This window comes from Leucoraja erinacea, chromosome 9 (assembly GCF_028641065.1).
Source record: "Leucoraja erinacea ecotype New England chromosome 9, Leri_hhj_1, whole genome shotgun sequence".
NCBI lineage: Eukaryota > Metazoa > Chordata > Chondrichthyes > Rajiformes > Rajidae > Leucoraja > Leucoraja erinaceus.
In genome coordinates this window covers 46248622-46267599 of record NC_073385.1, presented here as the reverse complement: position 1 = coordinate 46267599, position 18978 = coordinate 46248622, and the positions used below count along the sequence as shown (strand labels likewise).

General features: G+C 39.4%; 1 protein-coding gene across 1 annotated transcript in view; it reads left to right on the top strand.

Annotated features, from left to right (window-relative positions):
• Positions 1-18978, top strand: part of fmn1 (formin 1) — a 314864-nt gene that overhangs the window by 204801 nt on the left and 91085 nt on the right. The window contains 1 exon segment of the mRNA XM_055640724.1: positions 17827-17878. Coding sequence (XP_055496699.1) covers positions 17827-17878 — 52 coding nt within the window.

Genomic DNA, 18978 nt, shown 5'->3' with positions numbered 1-18978 from the left:
CTCAGCTTTATTAATTATTTAATTTAAATTGTTTTTATTTTAAGTATTATGTCATAATATTAGTGAGTAATATCAGTAACTATGGAAATCTCTCCGTGCTTTAGTAAAATTTAAGCATAATTTCATGCGTGAAATCATGCTTGGATATCACTAAGTATGGAAAATGTTCCACTTTGTACAAGAAAAAAAACTATTACAAGGAAATAAACTATTATAAAGGCACCTTGCATTTTACACGTTGTTGATTTATTCGTTTTTAGAATATTGTGTTGTCTTATTACTACTGAAGTCTAATTTACACGTTCCTATTTTCAGAATAACGCACTCAAATTCATGCCTGCACTGTATGGCAGCTTAGTCACATGCAGTGCCTGGCATATGTTTGATTTACGCACTTTTTGATTTACGCGTTACTTTTTCAAGCACGTAACCCCCGCGTAAAACACAAGGTGCCTTGTATATAGTATTCCACTATAGTCTCACTTTTTCTTGACTGCTCCCATTATAGAACTTTTACTTTTCTGCTTCTTCATAAAACTTTAATAAGTAAAATGATCCACTGGTAAACTCTAGAATAACTTTATCTGGCCAAATGCTTGTGCATACCAATAAATACCTCTGTTAGAGACCTTGGTGTTTATTCAATGTTCTGGAGGCATTTATTGCCTTTGGCACACTGGAATTATTTTGTTTATGACTGTCTGTGTATTGTATGCTGATTTTAGAAAGTATGAAAGTGCTTTATTTTAACCGTTGATAAATGAAAACATTCAGAGTCTAATGTATGTATCTTTGTGAATCTATATGCTACTTTGAATTCAACTCATATATTGAAATCTATTGAAATTGAAATACAGTAAATTTAGATGTTTTGCCATGTCTGTTCCAATAGTTATTCTCAAAGACAACAAAATGTTACGATCTATATTTAAAGAAAATTGTGTGATCATTATCAATGAAAAACAATAGAACCTCAACCAATAGAAATTAATCCTCACAGATATACTAAATATGCAATATATTAGCATATTCTTCCAAAATTAAGTTTAATTGTGAACATTTCAGAATCAGAATATACAAGCGCCCGACTTATGTATTAATCATAATTATACTTTATTAGCCATGTTTTGCAACAGATGAGGAATTTGATTTGCCATACATTGATACTAATAAAAAGCACCAGAACACACAAAATACATTTTCACATAAACATCCACTACAGTGACTCCTCCACATTCCTCACTGTGATGGAAGGCGAAAATCAATCTCTTCCCTTCTTGGTCCTCCTGCTGTCGGGGGCCTCTAACCTTCAGTTGACAGGATGATCTTACTCCCATAGCCGGCGGCAGGCCTCCTGCATCAGGTGGGAATCTCAGCTCCCCCTCGCCGGGCGATGTACCTCGGGTTGGGGCTAGTCGAACATCGTACGGTTTTAGAGCTTCCCGACTCGGTCTCTCCCGAGACAGCGAGCTTCTTGATGTTAAAGTCTGCAGGCAGCGTTTGGAGCATCGATCCCAGGCTAGGAATCGACTCCGATGGTAAGTCCACAGCTCAAAGTCAGTCCCGAGCAAGGCCTCCATCTCCACGATGTTAGGCTGCAGAGCGACCGGAGATACGACCCAGAAAACATTTGCATCTCCAGCAAGGTAAAAGATTGAAAAAAGTTTTTCCCCGACTCCCCCGCCCACCCCCCACATAAAACAAACCATAGAACATTAACACAAACTTTTTAAACACACTAAAAAGAACAAAAAAAAAGACAATAGGGACAGACAGACTGCAGGAGAGGCTGCCATCAAAGCGCCACCCTGTGGTAATAAATGGTTAACATAAACGCGCTCTTACATAAATGATTATTTAAGCCCACTGCTTTATTTCCGAGTTAGCAGTGCACTGCAACCATTTCCGCAAGCCACATCGGAGCTCCCACGTGGTCTCTGCGTCATTAAGTAAATTTACATGTGCGCAATAGCACTTCCATTTCCGACTTGCGTAACATCTGACCAACACAATGCTCCATGGGACGTAACCCTTACGTAAGATGGGGAGCATCTGTAATCCATAAAAAAATTCACCAATCGCCAAGTTTCTGGCGATGTTTTAACGTTAACCGTGCACTGATTAGTTTCTACATACAAAGTGTAAGCGAGCATTTTAGGAAAAATGCCTTTTGTTTTAAACGTGCAAATTTGAGCTTTCTTCATGAAGTTTGTTGATGTCGCCTAATCTGGTGCAGTCAGTGAACTGACTAGAAATTCAACTAATTCTCATTTCTAAAAAAACAGTAAAAATGTTTGTTAAATAAAATATGTTTGCATGGCATACTCAGCAACCTCACTTGCCCCAAAGTAACTATTTTATGCATGTGGATTGTTATCTCCTCTGATAATTATTTCAAAATTGCACCCTTTATAAAGTGAAATTATTTTCTATTGTACTTTTTAAATAAAAGTCTTTCAGTCACTTCATTCTCATTTACATGCCCCATGTTTATTCCATCCTATCTATGATATTTAATATGTTGGATGAAGCTTAGAACTTTTATCTGTTGATTTATGTCACACAATTTTCAATGTGATTAGCTGCTCAGACTGCATTGCGTTATTGTTGTTTGGTGCAGTGGCTCCTGACAGTCAGAAAGAAAAATCTACATTACAAATAGTTCTAGATTGTTGTGGATGGCCTTCTCAAGGGCAGTGTCAAACATTGTCATTTTGTTGCAAAATCCAGGCCTATTAAAAAGATATACCTCATAAAATTTTCAGATATGCTGTATGCACATTTATATTTCAGCATTCTCATTACTGGCTGATTAGCATGCGACAAAAACTTTTCACTGTACCTCAGTACACATGACACAAACTAAACTGAACAATAAAGCCATATTTCTAACTAGACTGAACAGGAATAACTGTTTTACAAGCCATGATTTTCCATTTACAGTTAGTTTTAGAGAGTGCTGGTTAAGCAGCTATATGGATCTCAATAAGACTGCTGCCATTTTTTTTAGTCTCCTTCGAGTTTTGCTGATACTCATTATTTAGGTGAGTATTCCCCACCCAGGAACTTGTTCCCAGTTTTCCGTTGGGTATCGCTCCATTGCAAAATGACTCAATGAGGCAGGTGGTGATGGTCTTCTTTCTTTCACCCATCCATGTTTCCAGGAAATAGTGTGCCTTTCATGCTTCCCCAGTTTCCTACAGTTGAAGAATCAACACGATCAGTATTCCTTGGGGTGGTGATACTCAGTAAGATTATGATCTATGGACAAGAGGTGCATTGCAATGGCTGTAGCAAGGTGTATCACCCAGGAACTTGTTTGCCCCATTGCAAAATTCCAATGAGGCAGGTGCATGGTCCCTCGGCTTTCCTTCCCTGAAGTCAACAATCAGTTCCTTGGGTCATACTAGTAAGATTATGAGTATGGACTAGGTGCATTGCAATGGCGTAGCAATCAATATGTTTGCCCGAACTCCCGGAGAAAAGAAGTCCATTTGGTTCTTTGCTTACAGGGAGGAACTAGGTTCTTGCAGAAAATAATTGAACCTCTTCACATTTTTCTTTCTGATAAGCCTTTTTGGGGATTTGGGAGGCTAATCTTACTTCTAAAGTTCATGTCAGAAGTTCTTCTAGAAGTCAATAAGAACATTATCCGAAGAGGGAATGACTCAAGAACGTCTCAAAGACAGTACTAATTTTCTTAGAAGGATGGGCAAAAGATTAATTCATCTCCTGACCTCGGACCCCTCACCAGAAGATGAATTAGAAAACTTAGCGAAGGATCTGATTGTGAGGCTTTGCCCATTTTCCAATTCACTGTGAGGAATTATTTAAATCTCGTTGCAGTTGCTATGCCAAAGTGTGCAAATCAAAAATGCAGTGGCAGCCTGTTTTCCATCTCTTGGGATTTACTCCCATTCAATTCAACCACTATAGGTAAGAACTGATCATAATCTTCTGAAGACCGATTTCCTGCTCCCCATAAACTTGTTACAAACCGATGTGCCAATATGTGTTAAAAATACATGTTGTCCAGAAAGACTGCATTAGCATTTTAGCTGTGGTTGTGTTCCAACTTGGCAAGATCTTGTTTGTAATATGTGGCTCCTGCCTGGCTGGAATTATGAACTGTCATGTCTAGGACATAGCTTGATGCATTCCTGCATGTGCCCAGCTCTCCACTACATTAGAAAGTCAAATGTTTACAGTGTTAGAACTTGAGAATTCTCAGTTTCTAAATGTTTAAACATTGCCACAATAAATTGAAGATCCATCTGACTCCATTAACAGGTTTACACTCCAGGGCCAATTCTCCAAAAGCAAGACAAAGTGTGGCGCCACTGTTTTTCTTCCACCCAAATAGTATGGTCTTGATAAATGCAGCTAAAAAGATGAAGTGGGAATGATTTTTAACTCCAGTCACCAGGTTGGGAAGGTTTGCTTCAAGAGGTTGGTTATGATGCGAACCAACTCCTGTCTCAGCATTGACCTGCAACCGCTTTAATTTGTCCACCACTACAACAGATTGAAGATCTCACCGGCTCTCCACTCTGCGCTGGACCCCTTGGGCAACAAGAAGACATACGTCACACTATTGCTCATGAACTACAACTTGACCTTCAACACCATCATCCCTTCCAAACTCACTATCAAACTGGGGATTATAGACCGAGTGCATTTGGCAAAATGGTCGGCTGGTGACCCTAACATCTGTGATAGGTAATTTACTAGAGAAAAAAGATATACATGCATTTGGAAAGACTTACTTAATTAGAAATAGTCAGCATGGCTTTCTATATGGGAGATAATTTCTCACAAAATTGATTACGTTTTTTGAAGAGATAACCAGGAAGATTGATGAGAGCAGAGCACTGGAAGTTTATATAGACTTCTGCAAATCCTTTAAAATGGTTCCACATGGTAAGCTGCTTTGCAAGGTGAGATTGCATGTGATCCAGGAAGAGCTAGGTAATTGAATAATGCAATGGGATCCCACTATCAGTCGCATCTTCCTATCCGCACCCCATTTCCACTTTCCATAGAGACCACTCCTTTCGCAACTCCTTGGTGCACTCATCCTTTCCCACCCACACTGACCCCTCCCCAAGTACTTTCACCTGCAACCACAGGAGATGTAACACCTGTCCCTATACCTCCTTCCTCACCTCCATGCAGGGATCCCAACAGCCCTTCCAGCATTCGGTGCCCCCAATATGGTCTTCTTTATATTGGCAATACCAAGCATAGAATGGGAGACTATTTCACCGAATGCACTCGGTATTCCTGGATCTCCCGGTGGCGAACCATTTTAACACTTTTTCCCATTCTCATACCGCCAGTTGCATCCTGGGCCTCCTCCATTGTCAGAGGGAAGCCACTAACAAACTGGAGGAATAACACCTCATTCTGCTGGAATGGCTTACAACCTAATGGTATGAACATTGAATTCTTCAATTTTAGGCAACACCCACCCCAGTGTACGCGCATTTTACTGACCATCCAACCCCACCCCACATCATTTTAAACTTTCTGGATCAGCCTAGAAAGCTTCCATAATCAAAGTACTAGAGGTCCCTACTGGAGAGGGATCAACATCGGACATCCTCTTAAGAAATGGGCTCGGTAAGTGACTGAAGTATTAATGGGAGAGCACTTTGGGACCTATGACCACAATTCTATTAATTTTAAAGTAGTTATAGAGAGGCTTAGGACTGACCCACAAGTTTAGTTTAGTTTAGAGATACAGCAAGGAAACAGACGCATTGGCCCACAGAATCTGCTCCGACCAGCGATCCCCTACATTAACACGATCTTACCCACCAGGGACAATTTACAATTTTTACCAAAGTCAATTAACCTACAAACCTGTACGTGAGAGGAAACCCATGCGGTCACAGGAAGAACATACAAGCTCCGTACAGCCAACACTTGTAGTCAGGATCGAACCTGGGTCTCTGAAGCTGTAAAGCAGCAGCACTACCACTGCGCCACCATGCCGCCCCGAATTAAGATCCTAAATTAGGCAAGACCAATTATGAAGTTATTAGGCAGGAACTTTCAAAAATCAGACAGTGAGTATAGGGGCATCAAGGTCCTGTTAGGGTGAAGGACAAGTCTGGTAGGTTTAAGGAACCTTGTTTGATGAGAGATGTTGAGGTTCTGGTCAGGAGAAAGGAGGCATAGGTCAGATTTAGGCTGGTGGGATCAAACAAATCCCTCGCCATGTATAAAGTGTGTAGGAGGACACTAAACAATGCGATCAGGAGGCCAAAAATGCGACAATCTGCCCTTCCCAAATTTAACGCTTTCCACCAAGGTCTGCGTTTACTCATAACAATCTTAAAACAGAATGAATTATGATCCCTGTTCCCAACATGGTCTCCCACTGAAACACCAGTCACCTGGTCAAGCTTGTATCCCAATACAATGTCTAGTGTAATCCCTGCTCGAGGTGGATTATCCATATACTGTTCAAATATCGTGAATGTGACCTTGTTAGATTCTGAGATGTGGTACTTTAAACACTATAAATACTCAATCCATTAAGAAAATTAATCATTTTTAGCAAACAATTCTTCAGCATTGAGGAGCTTTAAGTAACCACATTGCTTCCTTTAAATTGTTTCTGTCCAAAATACAATTTTTTCAATAGATCACTGAAAGGACCCCTTATATCCTGTCTCTTTTTTTTATAGTTTGTCAGGCTTTGCCATGACCAAAAGGCATAGGTACAGAATCTGCCATTCAATCATGGCTGATCTATGTTTCCAATCTCATCCCCATTTTCCTGTCTTCTTCCCGTAACGTTTGATGCCCTTCCTCATCAAAAATTCTCAGTGGCAATCCAGTTAACCAAAACTTCCTGCTCATAGTTGCAGACAGTCACTTCCAAATGGTACTCCTTTACCCATTCCGTAAATCTTTCTTGGACATGAAAAGGAGTAAATAAAGGTGCCTACTAAAATTGTCTTTGGCCTGTATTCTCATCAGCTGTATTTGCCAGCATTTGCTTCGCCAACTATTATTCTAAATTAGACACGGTAGTTTCGAAGCAGAATTAAAAGGAGCTACCCCATGTGCTGATCCATTTCTGTTGGGTTTAGAGGAATATTGGCCAAACGCAGGCTGGTAGGAGTAGTGTAGGTTGAACATATTGGTTGTTGTGGGCAGGTTTCCACACTGTATGACACTAGGACATTCAAATTGAATAAGCCCTGAGCTTGAGTTCTGGTGATTGATGAAATAGTCAAGGGTCTTATTCCAGAAGCAATAATGTCTTATTGACATTTGAATCTTCAAGTCCGCTGTATAAACCAGGGCTTTCTTTCCACAGTTCATAATGCATTTGCCACATTGTATTATAGGAACAGATTTTCAACTATGCTACATTCCAAAAATGAAATGAGTTTTGGTGACACAGCCACTTCTGCTGATATTTGTTGACCAGCTGTTCAACATCACCTCCGAACATATCTAGGTGCTCTGCATTTTACTTTGATGTACCATCTAACACTATTTTCCTCTTTATATAACTGGATTGGTGATAGATTAAGTAAAATGTTGTTGGGTGGTTGATGAATTTAGCACAGGAATGGTTGATCTTGATTCAGGTTGCTCAGCTAGCAATTGGTGAAAATCTGTGATGGATGCAGTGTTCGTTCACTTCAGCGAGGTTTGCTGTTGGTTATGATACAGAAAAGATGGAAAAACAGTGCTTAGAGGCCTAGAAATTAATCAGGATGATAAACAGCCTTTCATCAACACTCTCAAACATAATAAGACCGTAAGAGAAAGGAGCAGAATTAGGTAAATTAACCCATTGTGTCTAATCTGCCATTCAATCATGGCTGTTCTATATTTTCCTCTCAACCCCATTCTCCTGCCTTCTCCATGTAACTTTTGACATCCTTCTTAATCAAGGACCTATCGTTCTGCCTTAAAAACAGCTGATGACGGCCTCCACAACTGTGGCTATGTATTCCAAAGATTCACCACGCTCTGGCTAACAATTCTCCATCTCCTAATGCCAAGAGATATTTCTGTCGAGAAAATGCAGAGGTTAATGACTAATTGGTGCCAATCCTCTACACAAAGCATCTGTCACTGATTATGGGCACCATTTCTACTTTGGGAGAAAAGATACACGCTAATCCCATTTGCCTTCAATAGGCTAATATCCTCCTCTGCCTTTCCTATCCAATTACCTGTCCATATACCTTTTAAATATTGTAAATTATTTGCCTCTCCCACAAACTGAAAGCTCATTGCAGATAACTAACAACCTCTCAATGGAAAAATTAGATCTCATTTAAATTTCTTCCCTCTCTTCTTAAACCCCTGCCCTCTCGTTCTAAACTCTCATGCTGTAGGAAAGAGACTCCGAATATCGCTCCTATCTATCACCCTCACAATTTTATTACCTCTATTAGATCATCCCTCCTAGGTTCCAGTGAAAATAAACCCAACTTATCCAATCTCTCCATGTATCTACAGCTCTTTGCCTCAGGAAAACATAATGGATAATCTCTTCTGCACACTCTCTCTGTTGTCACTACATCCTTCCTGTAATTTGGTGACAAGAAGAATATACAATACTCAAAGTATGGTCAGATTCAGATTCAATTCAATTTTAATTGTCATTGTCAGTGTACAGTACAGAGACAACGAAATACATTCACTCTCATCAGTACTGCAACACAATATTGTAGTTTTGTTGAGTGAAAATTAAATATGAGCAAGGATAGTGTCTGAATATCTTTAAAACAAAACCGTGCCATTGTATGTCTGAAACACAGTTTAACACTACTTAGAAATGAATTGAGGTTTCATCTTTACTATTTGTGCCTTTTGGTCTGGGGAGCTTGAAACCTCAGCATCTCTGACTCAGATACCAAAATTGTATACACCAACAATGGATTCATTGTTGAGAGTGTTAAAAATAACACTGAGCACATTGACCATCAGTTGTAACTTAAAGTAAATATATTAAAGAACAAGTATTTAATATAAACAATTCAAATTGTAGAAATTAATGGCAGTCATCTTATGGAGAAAACATTGCTCTCATGTTAAAATGTCTCTATTGTTTACAGAGATTTATTTCATAGATTTGAACTTTTTATTGGAAATAATGGTTAAATTAAGTTTGTCATTCTTATTTTCAAACATTTTTTTCAATACGTTTATTACAAAATTATAACATTATTTATCGGTTTATTCTTTGGAATCTGGCCATCACTGGCAAGATAACAAATTATTGCTGATGTTTCTTAGTTTTTCTTGTCCTTCCTCCTCCTCTGGTAACTTATTTCTCTTGAATTTCCTACATATGGATTTAATGGGGAGTTGTTCTATCTCAAACTTGAGACGTTTCATTTTGAAAGCTACAATAACAGAAATTAGCAATGATGATGCTAACATCACCAGTGCAACATGGTAAAACCAGGGAACTGTCCATATTTCAGGATGCCTCAAAATTCTTTGCATCCATCAAAGCATTGGTAAAGTCAACACTGAAATGCTGGTCCCAAGACTCTGGATACATTCCATGACTTCCTAACTAGCATTTCAGAGGAAAAGACTGTTTGACAGTTGCTTCCCTCAACAAAAATGAAGGTACCAATTCCCACTGTGGCAACTGAGGCTCCGAATGGCTTCAGACCAGGGCACAGCTCTGATGAAATCGACCTGATGAAAACCTTTGACATGATCAACAAGGAAGCATCCTCTCAAAGTTTGTCTGTCGCAGGAAACTTATCCAAATCAATCGCCTCTTCCTTAACATCATGGTGGGTCTTGTCCTCTCTCATTGTGACACTTCAACATCACTTGACATTTCCGATGACGTGAAACAGTGATGTGTACTTTCTCTAGTCTTTTTCAACCTGTTTCTAATGTGCATCCTGATCCATGATCTTGAAAAGGAGTGTACTTGAGATACAAATTATAGAGTTTGTTCTTTGATCTTGTTTGCTGATGGAAAGGGCCAACATGAGATCTCAGCAGGTTTTGCATAAGCATCAAATGCCAGGGGACGTTGACAAACTTGGAAATTCTGAACAGGACTGGGTTTGTTTGCATTGAGATCATGAACCTGAGGGCACACTTGTGCTGGACAGACCATGTAATGCTCATGGGCACCAGAATCAGGGATGTTTAAGAAACCGATAGAAGGATTGTTTCAAAGACAGCCTCATACATCTCATTCTTGCATGAGAGTTGGAATTGTGCGTGCATGACAGAACAGGCAGATGTGCTTTGGCCATGATAACCTGTATCAGTTTGAAGCTAGTTGACGGGACCGAGTTACCAGGGCCAGAAAATGCAGAGGCGCTTCAGCATCTCGACATTATGGCTTTCCTGTGTCCCCACTGGCCTCAAGTGTGTGCCCCAGGGCTGGTCTTGTCAGCCAAAGACCTCAATCTCAAATCGAGCATACAAAGGAAGATTACACACTTGACATCTTTGAGCTCAATGGCTAACCAACGAGTTATGTTCACACAGTGATGCCTTTTTTTGGCCACAGATTGCAACATATTAAATGAACTTGATATTAGAGAAATTGTAATATTGTAATCCATTAGGAAAGATCATAGTTGTGTCTTCTTTTAGTTTTTGCATTCAAATTTCCCAGTTGTTCTTTATTCCAAACTTTCAATCTTCATACCTTCAGTATTTTGCTGGTCTGATGTTTAATATCACTTGCACTTCCTTTTTCATCACCTCACATCCATCATGAAATGGGAACAATGTTTAAAATAAACCTGGAAACCAAGAGGCAAATCATAAGACCCATGAAACTATGCATTAGTGTTTTTGGTCAATCTGTGAAAAGAAAATACAATCAATAAAGAATTCAGTCAACTTCTCAGTCCACCACACCCCCAAAACATGATAGTACTTCAAAAATAAACACATCTGCAACTTTGAAAGGTTTGATGTTCTGGTGGTCATTACTACTTATCACATCATGTGTTGTGTAATATTCATAAAACCTGCATTGCTGATGTTTTGTTATCTGAAGATGTTGGTCATAAAATATGTTCTTAAGTAGTGTAATAGAAAAATACAACTCTTTGAGTTACCTAGTTGTTTAATAAAGATCTGGGTGCTTAAATTTGGCGCCAGTCTTCTTGAACTGTGGAAGATTGCATTTGACATGGAACTTAGTTTCACAGATTGTCTTTCCAACACATTCATCTTCTAGCGAATTAAGGATGACAGTAGAAATTTAAATGTGTACTTAGAATTCATGATTCATTTAGTGATTGTTCTATGTCTTGTGGATGTTTCTTTCATGTATTTACAACTCTGAAGATCAGACATGATTTTATTTAAACGCAACATTTCCTTGTGAACTTTTTATAGAAACTTTTGCCTTTGTCTTTTAAATGTTTGACCGTGTTCAATTATCTATTATTAGTAATTAGTAATAGAAGGTACTATTAGATACTTAAATGTAAGTTATATATATATACTGATAAATAACATACATGATGTTTCTCTGGAGACCATTCTCTTTGATTTGGGATATCTAATACTGCTGAGCCTGTACCTAAACACATCTCTTTTCACCATTCAAAAAGAGGACTGTGCTCTCTCCCCTCATTTCCATCACAGCCCACCACATAATGTTGTAATCCCTGAACTAACAGGCAGTCAACATGTATATTTGGACAGCTTAGTGTATTAACAACATCACTGAAAATATATGCACTCCTCTTTTCACTGCCTGAATTCAAATGCAGTTTCAAATGCAGTTTCGCTCATCACTCCCAAATTGTTGCCCTGCCAAAAGCACCAGGATTAATCTTTTTTCTGAGCTATATTGTTCCAGTTAGGTGGATCTTCCTTATGTCTTTCAGATTAAATGTTAGTAGTGAAATCACTACACGTATGGATGTTACTCAGTACATTATGACCTCCATAAGGCAGTTAATATCAAAGACCCATACATGCTGGTCAAACTCTCTTCTCACTGGCACCGTCGGGAAGAAAGCACAGGAGCCTGGAACATTTTAACACTATTTTCAAGAACAGCTTCTTTCCAACAACCATCAGACAGAGAGACCACAGTCAGTCCGTGTTGGCAAGAACGCCTCGGGCTTGATCACGTTGAGCACCGGCTCCCCTCAAGGCTGTGTGCTCAGCCCGCTGTTGTTCACATTGCTCACACATGACTGTGCTGCCAGATTCAGGGACAATAAGATCATAAAATTTGCAGATGACATAACAGTGGTGGGACTCATCCGCGGAGATGAGGAATCAATGTACAGGGAGGAAGTGAAACAACTAGTGGACTGGTGCGGCAACAACAATTTAGCATTAAACGTCGACAAAACAAAGGAGATGATTGTCGACTTCAGGAGGTCGCAGCCAAAACACACACCCCTCAACATCAGTGGCACCACGGTGGAGAGAGTGGAGAGCATAAAGTTCCTCGGAGTGCAAATTACAGACAGTCTCACCTGGTCCAGGAACAACACTGGGATTGTCAAATGGGCCCATCAGCGACTGCACTTCCTGAGGAAACTCAAACAGGCCTCACTCCCCACCAACATCCTCAGGACTTTTTACAGGGGCACGGAGGAGTCTGTACTCACGTACTGCATGAACACGTGGTACTCCAACTGTAACTGCTCAGACAGGAAGGCTCTGCAGAGGGTAGTGAGGGGAGCAGAGAGGATCATTGGCGTCTCCCTACCCTCCGTACAAGAACTGTTCCAGAGCCGCTGAAAAAAGCTCTGAGAATAGCTAAGGACAAACTTCACCCCCTCCACACACACCTGGATCTCCTGCCATCAGGCAAGAGATACCATAGCATCAAAGCCCAGACTACCAGACTGCTAAACAGCTTCCTGCCACAGGCTGTGAGGCTGCTAAACAGTCACTCCACCTGATTCTGTGGCTTTGCACTGACATTTTAATAACTCTGGCACTGGCCACTCAAATCAGCTGCCCTGGACATTTTAATGACTGTTTTTACTGTATTTTAATGTTGCTGTTTTACCTGCTTTTAACTATTTATACTGTTTCATCAGGGACTGGATTGCTTTTTACTGTTATTATGTGTGAAATGTTTTAAGTTTCATGTGCGATGCTCCGGTATTCCCTGGGAAACATCTTCTCATTTTGTACTGTACAACTGTAGCTTTGCAAGATGAAAATAAAGGTTGATTGATTGAGGTTCTTGAACCACCCTGCAAAATCCTACCCTAGCACCAAACCACTGTGATTTTGCAATACAATGGTTTCTTTAAGTACTTTGTTTTTTGCACTTTCATGGTCTGGTTTATCGATTATGCATTGTATATTTATTGTCGTTATTGCGTACAACGTGCCTGTACATTGTCTCTATCTATCTCTCTCTCTCTCTCTCTGATGATATTGTGGGGATTCTGTGGCAAATCAATCCAATTACAAGACTATCAACAGCTGATATGGAGAAAAGGGTGAGAAAGAGTACACAGTCTCAGCAAGCATATTAGGAAACAAAACCATAACTCTTAGTGAGAATGTGTCAGTTGGCAGGATATCAAGAATTGCTAGTCCATGTATACATGTAGCTTCTGAGAGGCAATTGGCCTGATTAATTGGGCAATTAATTAGGCATATATACAACTGCACATTGCCAAACTATCAGCCCAAGCATCAGATTCTCCATTATTAGATGTTATTAGAATAAATGTTACCTGGGAGTTTGATGCAAAATTGGTAATACACGTACAGGGATGGTCCAATGAATAATTCCAACTAAGTTCCAAGTAATACTTCAAAAGTCAAATATTTGTTAATATTTACTAAAAATAGTTCCAGCCCAGCATAAAGTTTGGATTACATTAGTAGATCATGTTCTAAATATAACTACCAATGACTGATTTTTTTCTTTCATCTGTTGAGCCAGTCATCGTTAAATTTTCTACTTGCATAATCACACTTATTTATTACAGATCAACATTGACTCGCCCAACAAAGCTGGATATTAATTATTTTATTTATAACCTTCACCTCTCAATTTTGCTTTAATTGTTGAGCTTCTGTGTGTTCACCTGACCTTTGTAAATGTATTCATCTTCCCATCATGATTGTTTTGCAAAATTCATTGTGGTACTTTTTTACCTATCATTAACATGCTAGCTGGACATTGAACTCGTGGCTACTTCATGTGCAGACACGGTTAAAACTAGACATAAAGTTAAAATTTGATGACTGAGTCCAATTAACATTTATCTCTACAATCTAATGAAATATTACTTTGAAGGAATGTCTACTCATTTTGTCACGTTCACACCAATTTGGTTAAATTACCTGGAACAACAGATAGATAATAAGGGGTGATCAGAGAAAGTTTGTACAGCTAAAAGAATACAGAAAACCACAAATACGTTTTATATATCATAGTCAAGGCAGCAAATTCTTCATGCATTCAAGCTAAGGAATTGTACTTAAAAATGATAATGTCTTTTGCATTTTTCACTGTACTAGTCATTCATCCTTCCAGTTAACCATTTAGTCATTCATCCTTTAAACTTATACCAGTTATTGTTTAAACAAACCAAGGTGAATACTTACTTGAACCCTATCCACCGTACAACTATTTATCACTTCAACTGACTCTTTAATGAGCCATACATCACACTATGTCATTCACATGACCATGGATGCCATCTCTATTATAGATGGTAATGCACATTAGCATTTTCAAACAGTTGAGGTGTAAAGATTTTTAAAAAAAAGACACACAATATCTTTCCAAGAATTGGTTGAGAGGAATCTTGAAAAAGCCAATGAACTTTACACCTTAATGAAAAAACAATTATCAAAGAAACTAAACAGAGAAGGTTCCTGTGCTTCTGATCAACGAGCGCGCCAGAGACCTGGGTTTGAGCCTGACTATGGGTTCTGTCCGTACGGAGTTTGTACTTTCTCCCTGTGACCGCGTGGGTTTCCTCCGGGTGCTCCGGTTTCCTCCCACACTCCAAAGACATACAGGTTTGGAGGTTAATTGGCTTTGGTAAAAATTGTAAATTGTCCATAATGTGTAGGATAGTGTTCGTGTACTGGGGTGATCGCTGGTCGGTGCAGACTCGATGGGCCAAAGGGCCTGTTTTCATGCTGTATCACTAAAGACTAAAGAATAAATGATTTGCAGACAATTAATTATTCCAGAGCTTCCTATGTCCTTCACAATAGATGTTTCAAGTCAACTTTTTGTACATTGGATAAAATCTTTGATCATTTATGGTTTACATGTGGCTGTAAACAGGCAGCTTAGTGATGCAGCTAGTGGAGCTCTGGCAACCCGAGTTCAATCCTGATCTCTGGCACTATTTGTCAGAGTTTGCACATTCCCTCTGTGTCTGTGTAAATTTCCTCACATATCTCTCCTTTATTCATCACCTACATTAACGACTTGGCTGTGAATGGAGGTGGCATGGTTAGTAAGATTGGGGTGACACTAACATTAGTGGGAGAGTAGGTTACCTAAAATTACAACAGCATCTGAGAAATGGCAGATCAATTTGGGGAAGGACACAAAGTGCTGGAGTAACTCAGCAGGTCTGGCAGCAACTCTGGAGAACATGGATAGGTGACGTTCTGGGTAAGTGTGAAATGTTGCATTTTAGTCAGATGAACCAGGTCAGGATTTATAGAGTAAATGGTAGGGTCTTGGAGAGCGATGTGGAACAGATAGGCCCAAGAGTGCAGGTACATAGTTACTTACAAGTAACAATACAGATAGATAGGTAGGTGAAGAAAGCATTTTGCATGTTTATCTTCAACAGTCAGGCTAATGAGTACAGCAAAGAGGACATCATGTTACAGTTGTACAAGACACTAGTAGGGCCACATTTGCAGTACTGTGTACAGTTCTGGTTGGCCTGCTGCAAGAAGGATGCCATTAAGCTGGTAAATGTTTATGGGGATTTTACGAGGATTAGAGGATTTGAAATATACGGAGAGACTGGATACGCTATGAGATATTTCTTCAAGTGTAGAAGGCTGTGGGGTGATCTTATGGAGATATATAAAATCACAAGGGACAAAAATAACATGAATAGACAGTCCTGTCCCCAGGTTAATGGAGTCAAAAACTATGTTTAAGGTGAGAACGGAAATATATAAAAGGGTTCTGAGAAAGAACCTTTTTGCTCACAGAGCGCAGCACATACTCGGAACATGATGTATGCATTCTGCAACATTTTAATGGATCCCTCAGTACCATTTTACACAAACATTTTTTCTTCAGCATTGCCACTTGAATTGTTAACCTCAGAGAAAAACAAGTTCTCTGAATTTCGGCATGAAATCTCCCTGTGCTGCACAAACATTCCCACTGCTCACCTAGACTTAAATTTCCATAATCCCATGACAAGCTTATGGAAGACTTTTAAAAATTCCAGCAGCCATGTACCTTTATCATTTATTCTTCTCTGTAAACCTAATCTGTAATTAAAGATTGAGAAGCAAGGAACTGCAGGTGCTGGATGCTGCCTAACCCACGAGGTTACTCCAGCACTTGTATGTTGCTGGAATTAAAGATTATTGGCTTTTTAAACAACAACCCCTCATTTGTTTAAGATAGGCACAAAATGTTGGAGTAACTCAGCGGGTCAGGCAGCACCTCTGGAGAGAAGGAATGGGTGACATTTTGGGTTTAGACCCTTCTTCAGACTGAATGTAAATCTTAATGCTAGATCATTGGGGGAAAAAATAGGTAAATTTTCTTCAAAACATTATTCAATAGCGTTTCCACATCCGTGCAAATAGTACACAACTCTTCTTATGCATTCATTCAGGAACTGGTTTTGTGGCTAATGAGGCAAGTGATAGCTGACAGGTGAGGTAGTGAGTAATTTGTGAGATGATCTGCTCTTTCTGCCATTGGGAGCGCTCAGAGGTTTTCGTATGTCCCCAGTGCATAATCTCAAGGTTACACTGTAGACTTTAGAGATACAGCGTGGAAACAGGTCCTTCAGCCCACTGATTCCGTGCCGACCAGCAATCGCCTCATACAGTAGCACTTTCCTACACACGAGAGACAATTTACAATTTACAGACACCAATTAACCTACAAACCTGTACATCTTTGGAGTGTGGGAGGAAGCCGGTGCACCTGGAGAGAACCCACACAGTCACAGGGAGAAAGTAAAAACTCCATACAGACAGCACCCCTAGTCTGGCACTGTAACGCAGCAACTCTGCTACTGTGCCACCCGTACTATCTCTGTACCATCCCAATGCTTCTCCATTATGAGCACTCAGAGATTCTCCAGAGTCGGTGGTGAAGTTTTTGAGCATCTTGAAGCTTTTCCACTGTCTACGTGGTAATATCTTTGCATGACAGAGCTGTGGAAATAGTGTTCCTGTTACAGTTGATAGGCCTGGCAATGTAACTGAATGTAAGTACTGGATCAATAGTGAAGATGTTGGCCTGGGAGAGGACATTGACATTGATTTGCTTGTCCTAGTGAATTTGGAGACAGCATTGGTGGTATTTATCCCATGCTTTTAGATGTCTGCTGTAGGTTGTCCCAAGTCTCAGAAGTAGAAAGGAGAACAGTAATCAGACATAACTTAAGAAAGGAAAGTGATTTCCTGCGAGATGGTTGGAAGTGAGTTTCCTCATTCTGGTGTCCAGTTGATACAAAAACCACAAGAACAAAAAAAGTAGATTTTTATTTCTTCACAAAATCGATCACTATTCTGAGAGATTACCTGCAAAACACCTCTTACTACTCAATGAGTAAGATTTAATTCTGTTTTTGGGTAAAATAATGTGTTCCATGTTCTTTAATGTAAATAAATATTTTGTTTTACTTACAGCAAAAAACGAACACAAGGTGGAAGAAGAACATCTTGATGAGTCAATAAAAAGGTACACTACTTGCAATTTTGGCTAATTATCAGATACTATTTGTTGTGTATTAACATCTTCCCTCTCGATAAATGTAAACAAAATAATTTGTCAGGTACTCTAAATGTGTTTGATCTTTCATGAGTACAATATGGCTTTATTTAATTTTCTTGATTATTTTGTGTTTGGTGGTATTGGTTTTGAGGGGGGATCTTATAGAAACTTACAAAATTCTTAAGGGGTTGGACAGGTTAGATGCAGGAAGATTGTTCCCGATGTTGTGGAAGTCCAGAACAAGTGGTCACAGTTTAAGGATAAGGGGGAAATCTTTTAGGACCAAGATGAGAAAAGCATTTTTCACACACAGAGTGGTGAGTCTCTGGAATTCTCTGCCACAGAAGGTAGTTGAGGCCAGTTCATTGGCTATATTTAAGAGGGAGTTAGATGTGGCCCTTGTGGATAAAGGTATCAGGGGGTATAGAGAGAAGGCAGGTACATGATACTGAGTTGGATGATCAGCCATGACCATATTGAATGGCGGTGCAGGCTTGAAGGGCCGAATGGCCTACTCCTGCACCTATTTTCTATGTTTCTATGAAACAATTTCTAATCCTTGCACAATTCCTTAGAAGCAAGATTTGTCTGGATTTATTGGGTAATATGAACATTATCTTACAATGTATACTGTATATTTTTTTAATAACCTTATCTGTAGAACACTTAATACTGAAATTGCAAAAATGTATATTCATTAGTTTACAGATTCATTTTAAAGATAAGGTTTTCAAAACCAGCCAATCATCGCAATGAAACAAACAGCTAAAGCTATTGTATACCTTAGTATACATGACATTAGTAAACTTAAACCTTTGAAGGGATATTACTATGACTATGAGCTTTAATTTTTACTAGACTAAGTGGGACCCGTTGGGTCCCTGTCACACAGGAAGCTTGGTCCCCAACGCAATATTATTCCACCACTCACCCATAGCCCTCAACTGCACAGGGGCAACTCATTTCCCCTGACATGATTGTCCAAAAAAAAAGATTTAAATTAAGACACGGGCGATTCGTGTGGGGCCCAAATAACATTTTCGTAATGTAAAATTAGATTTAAGCCA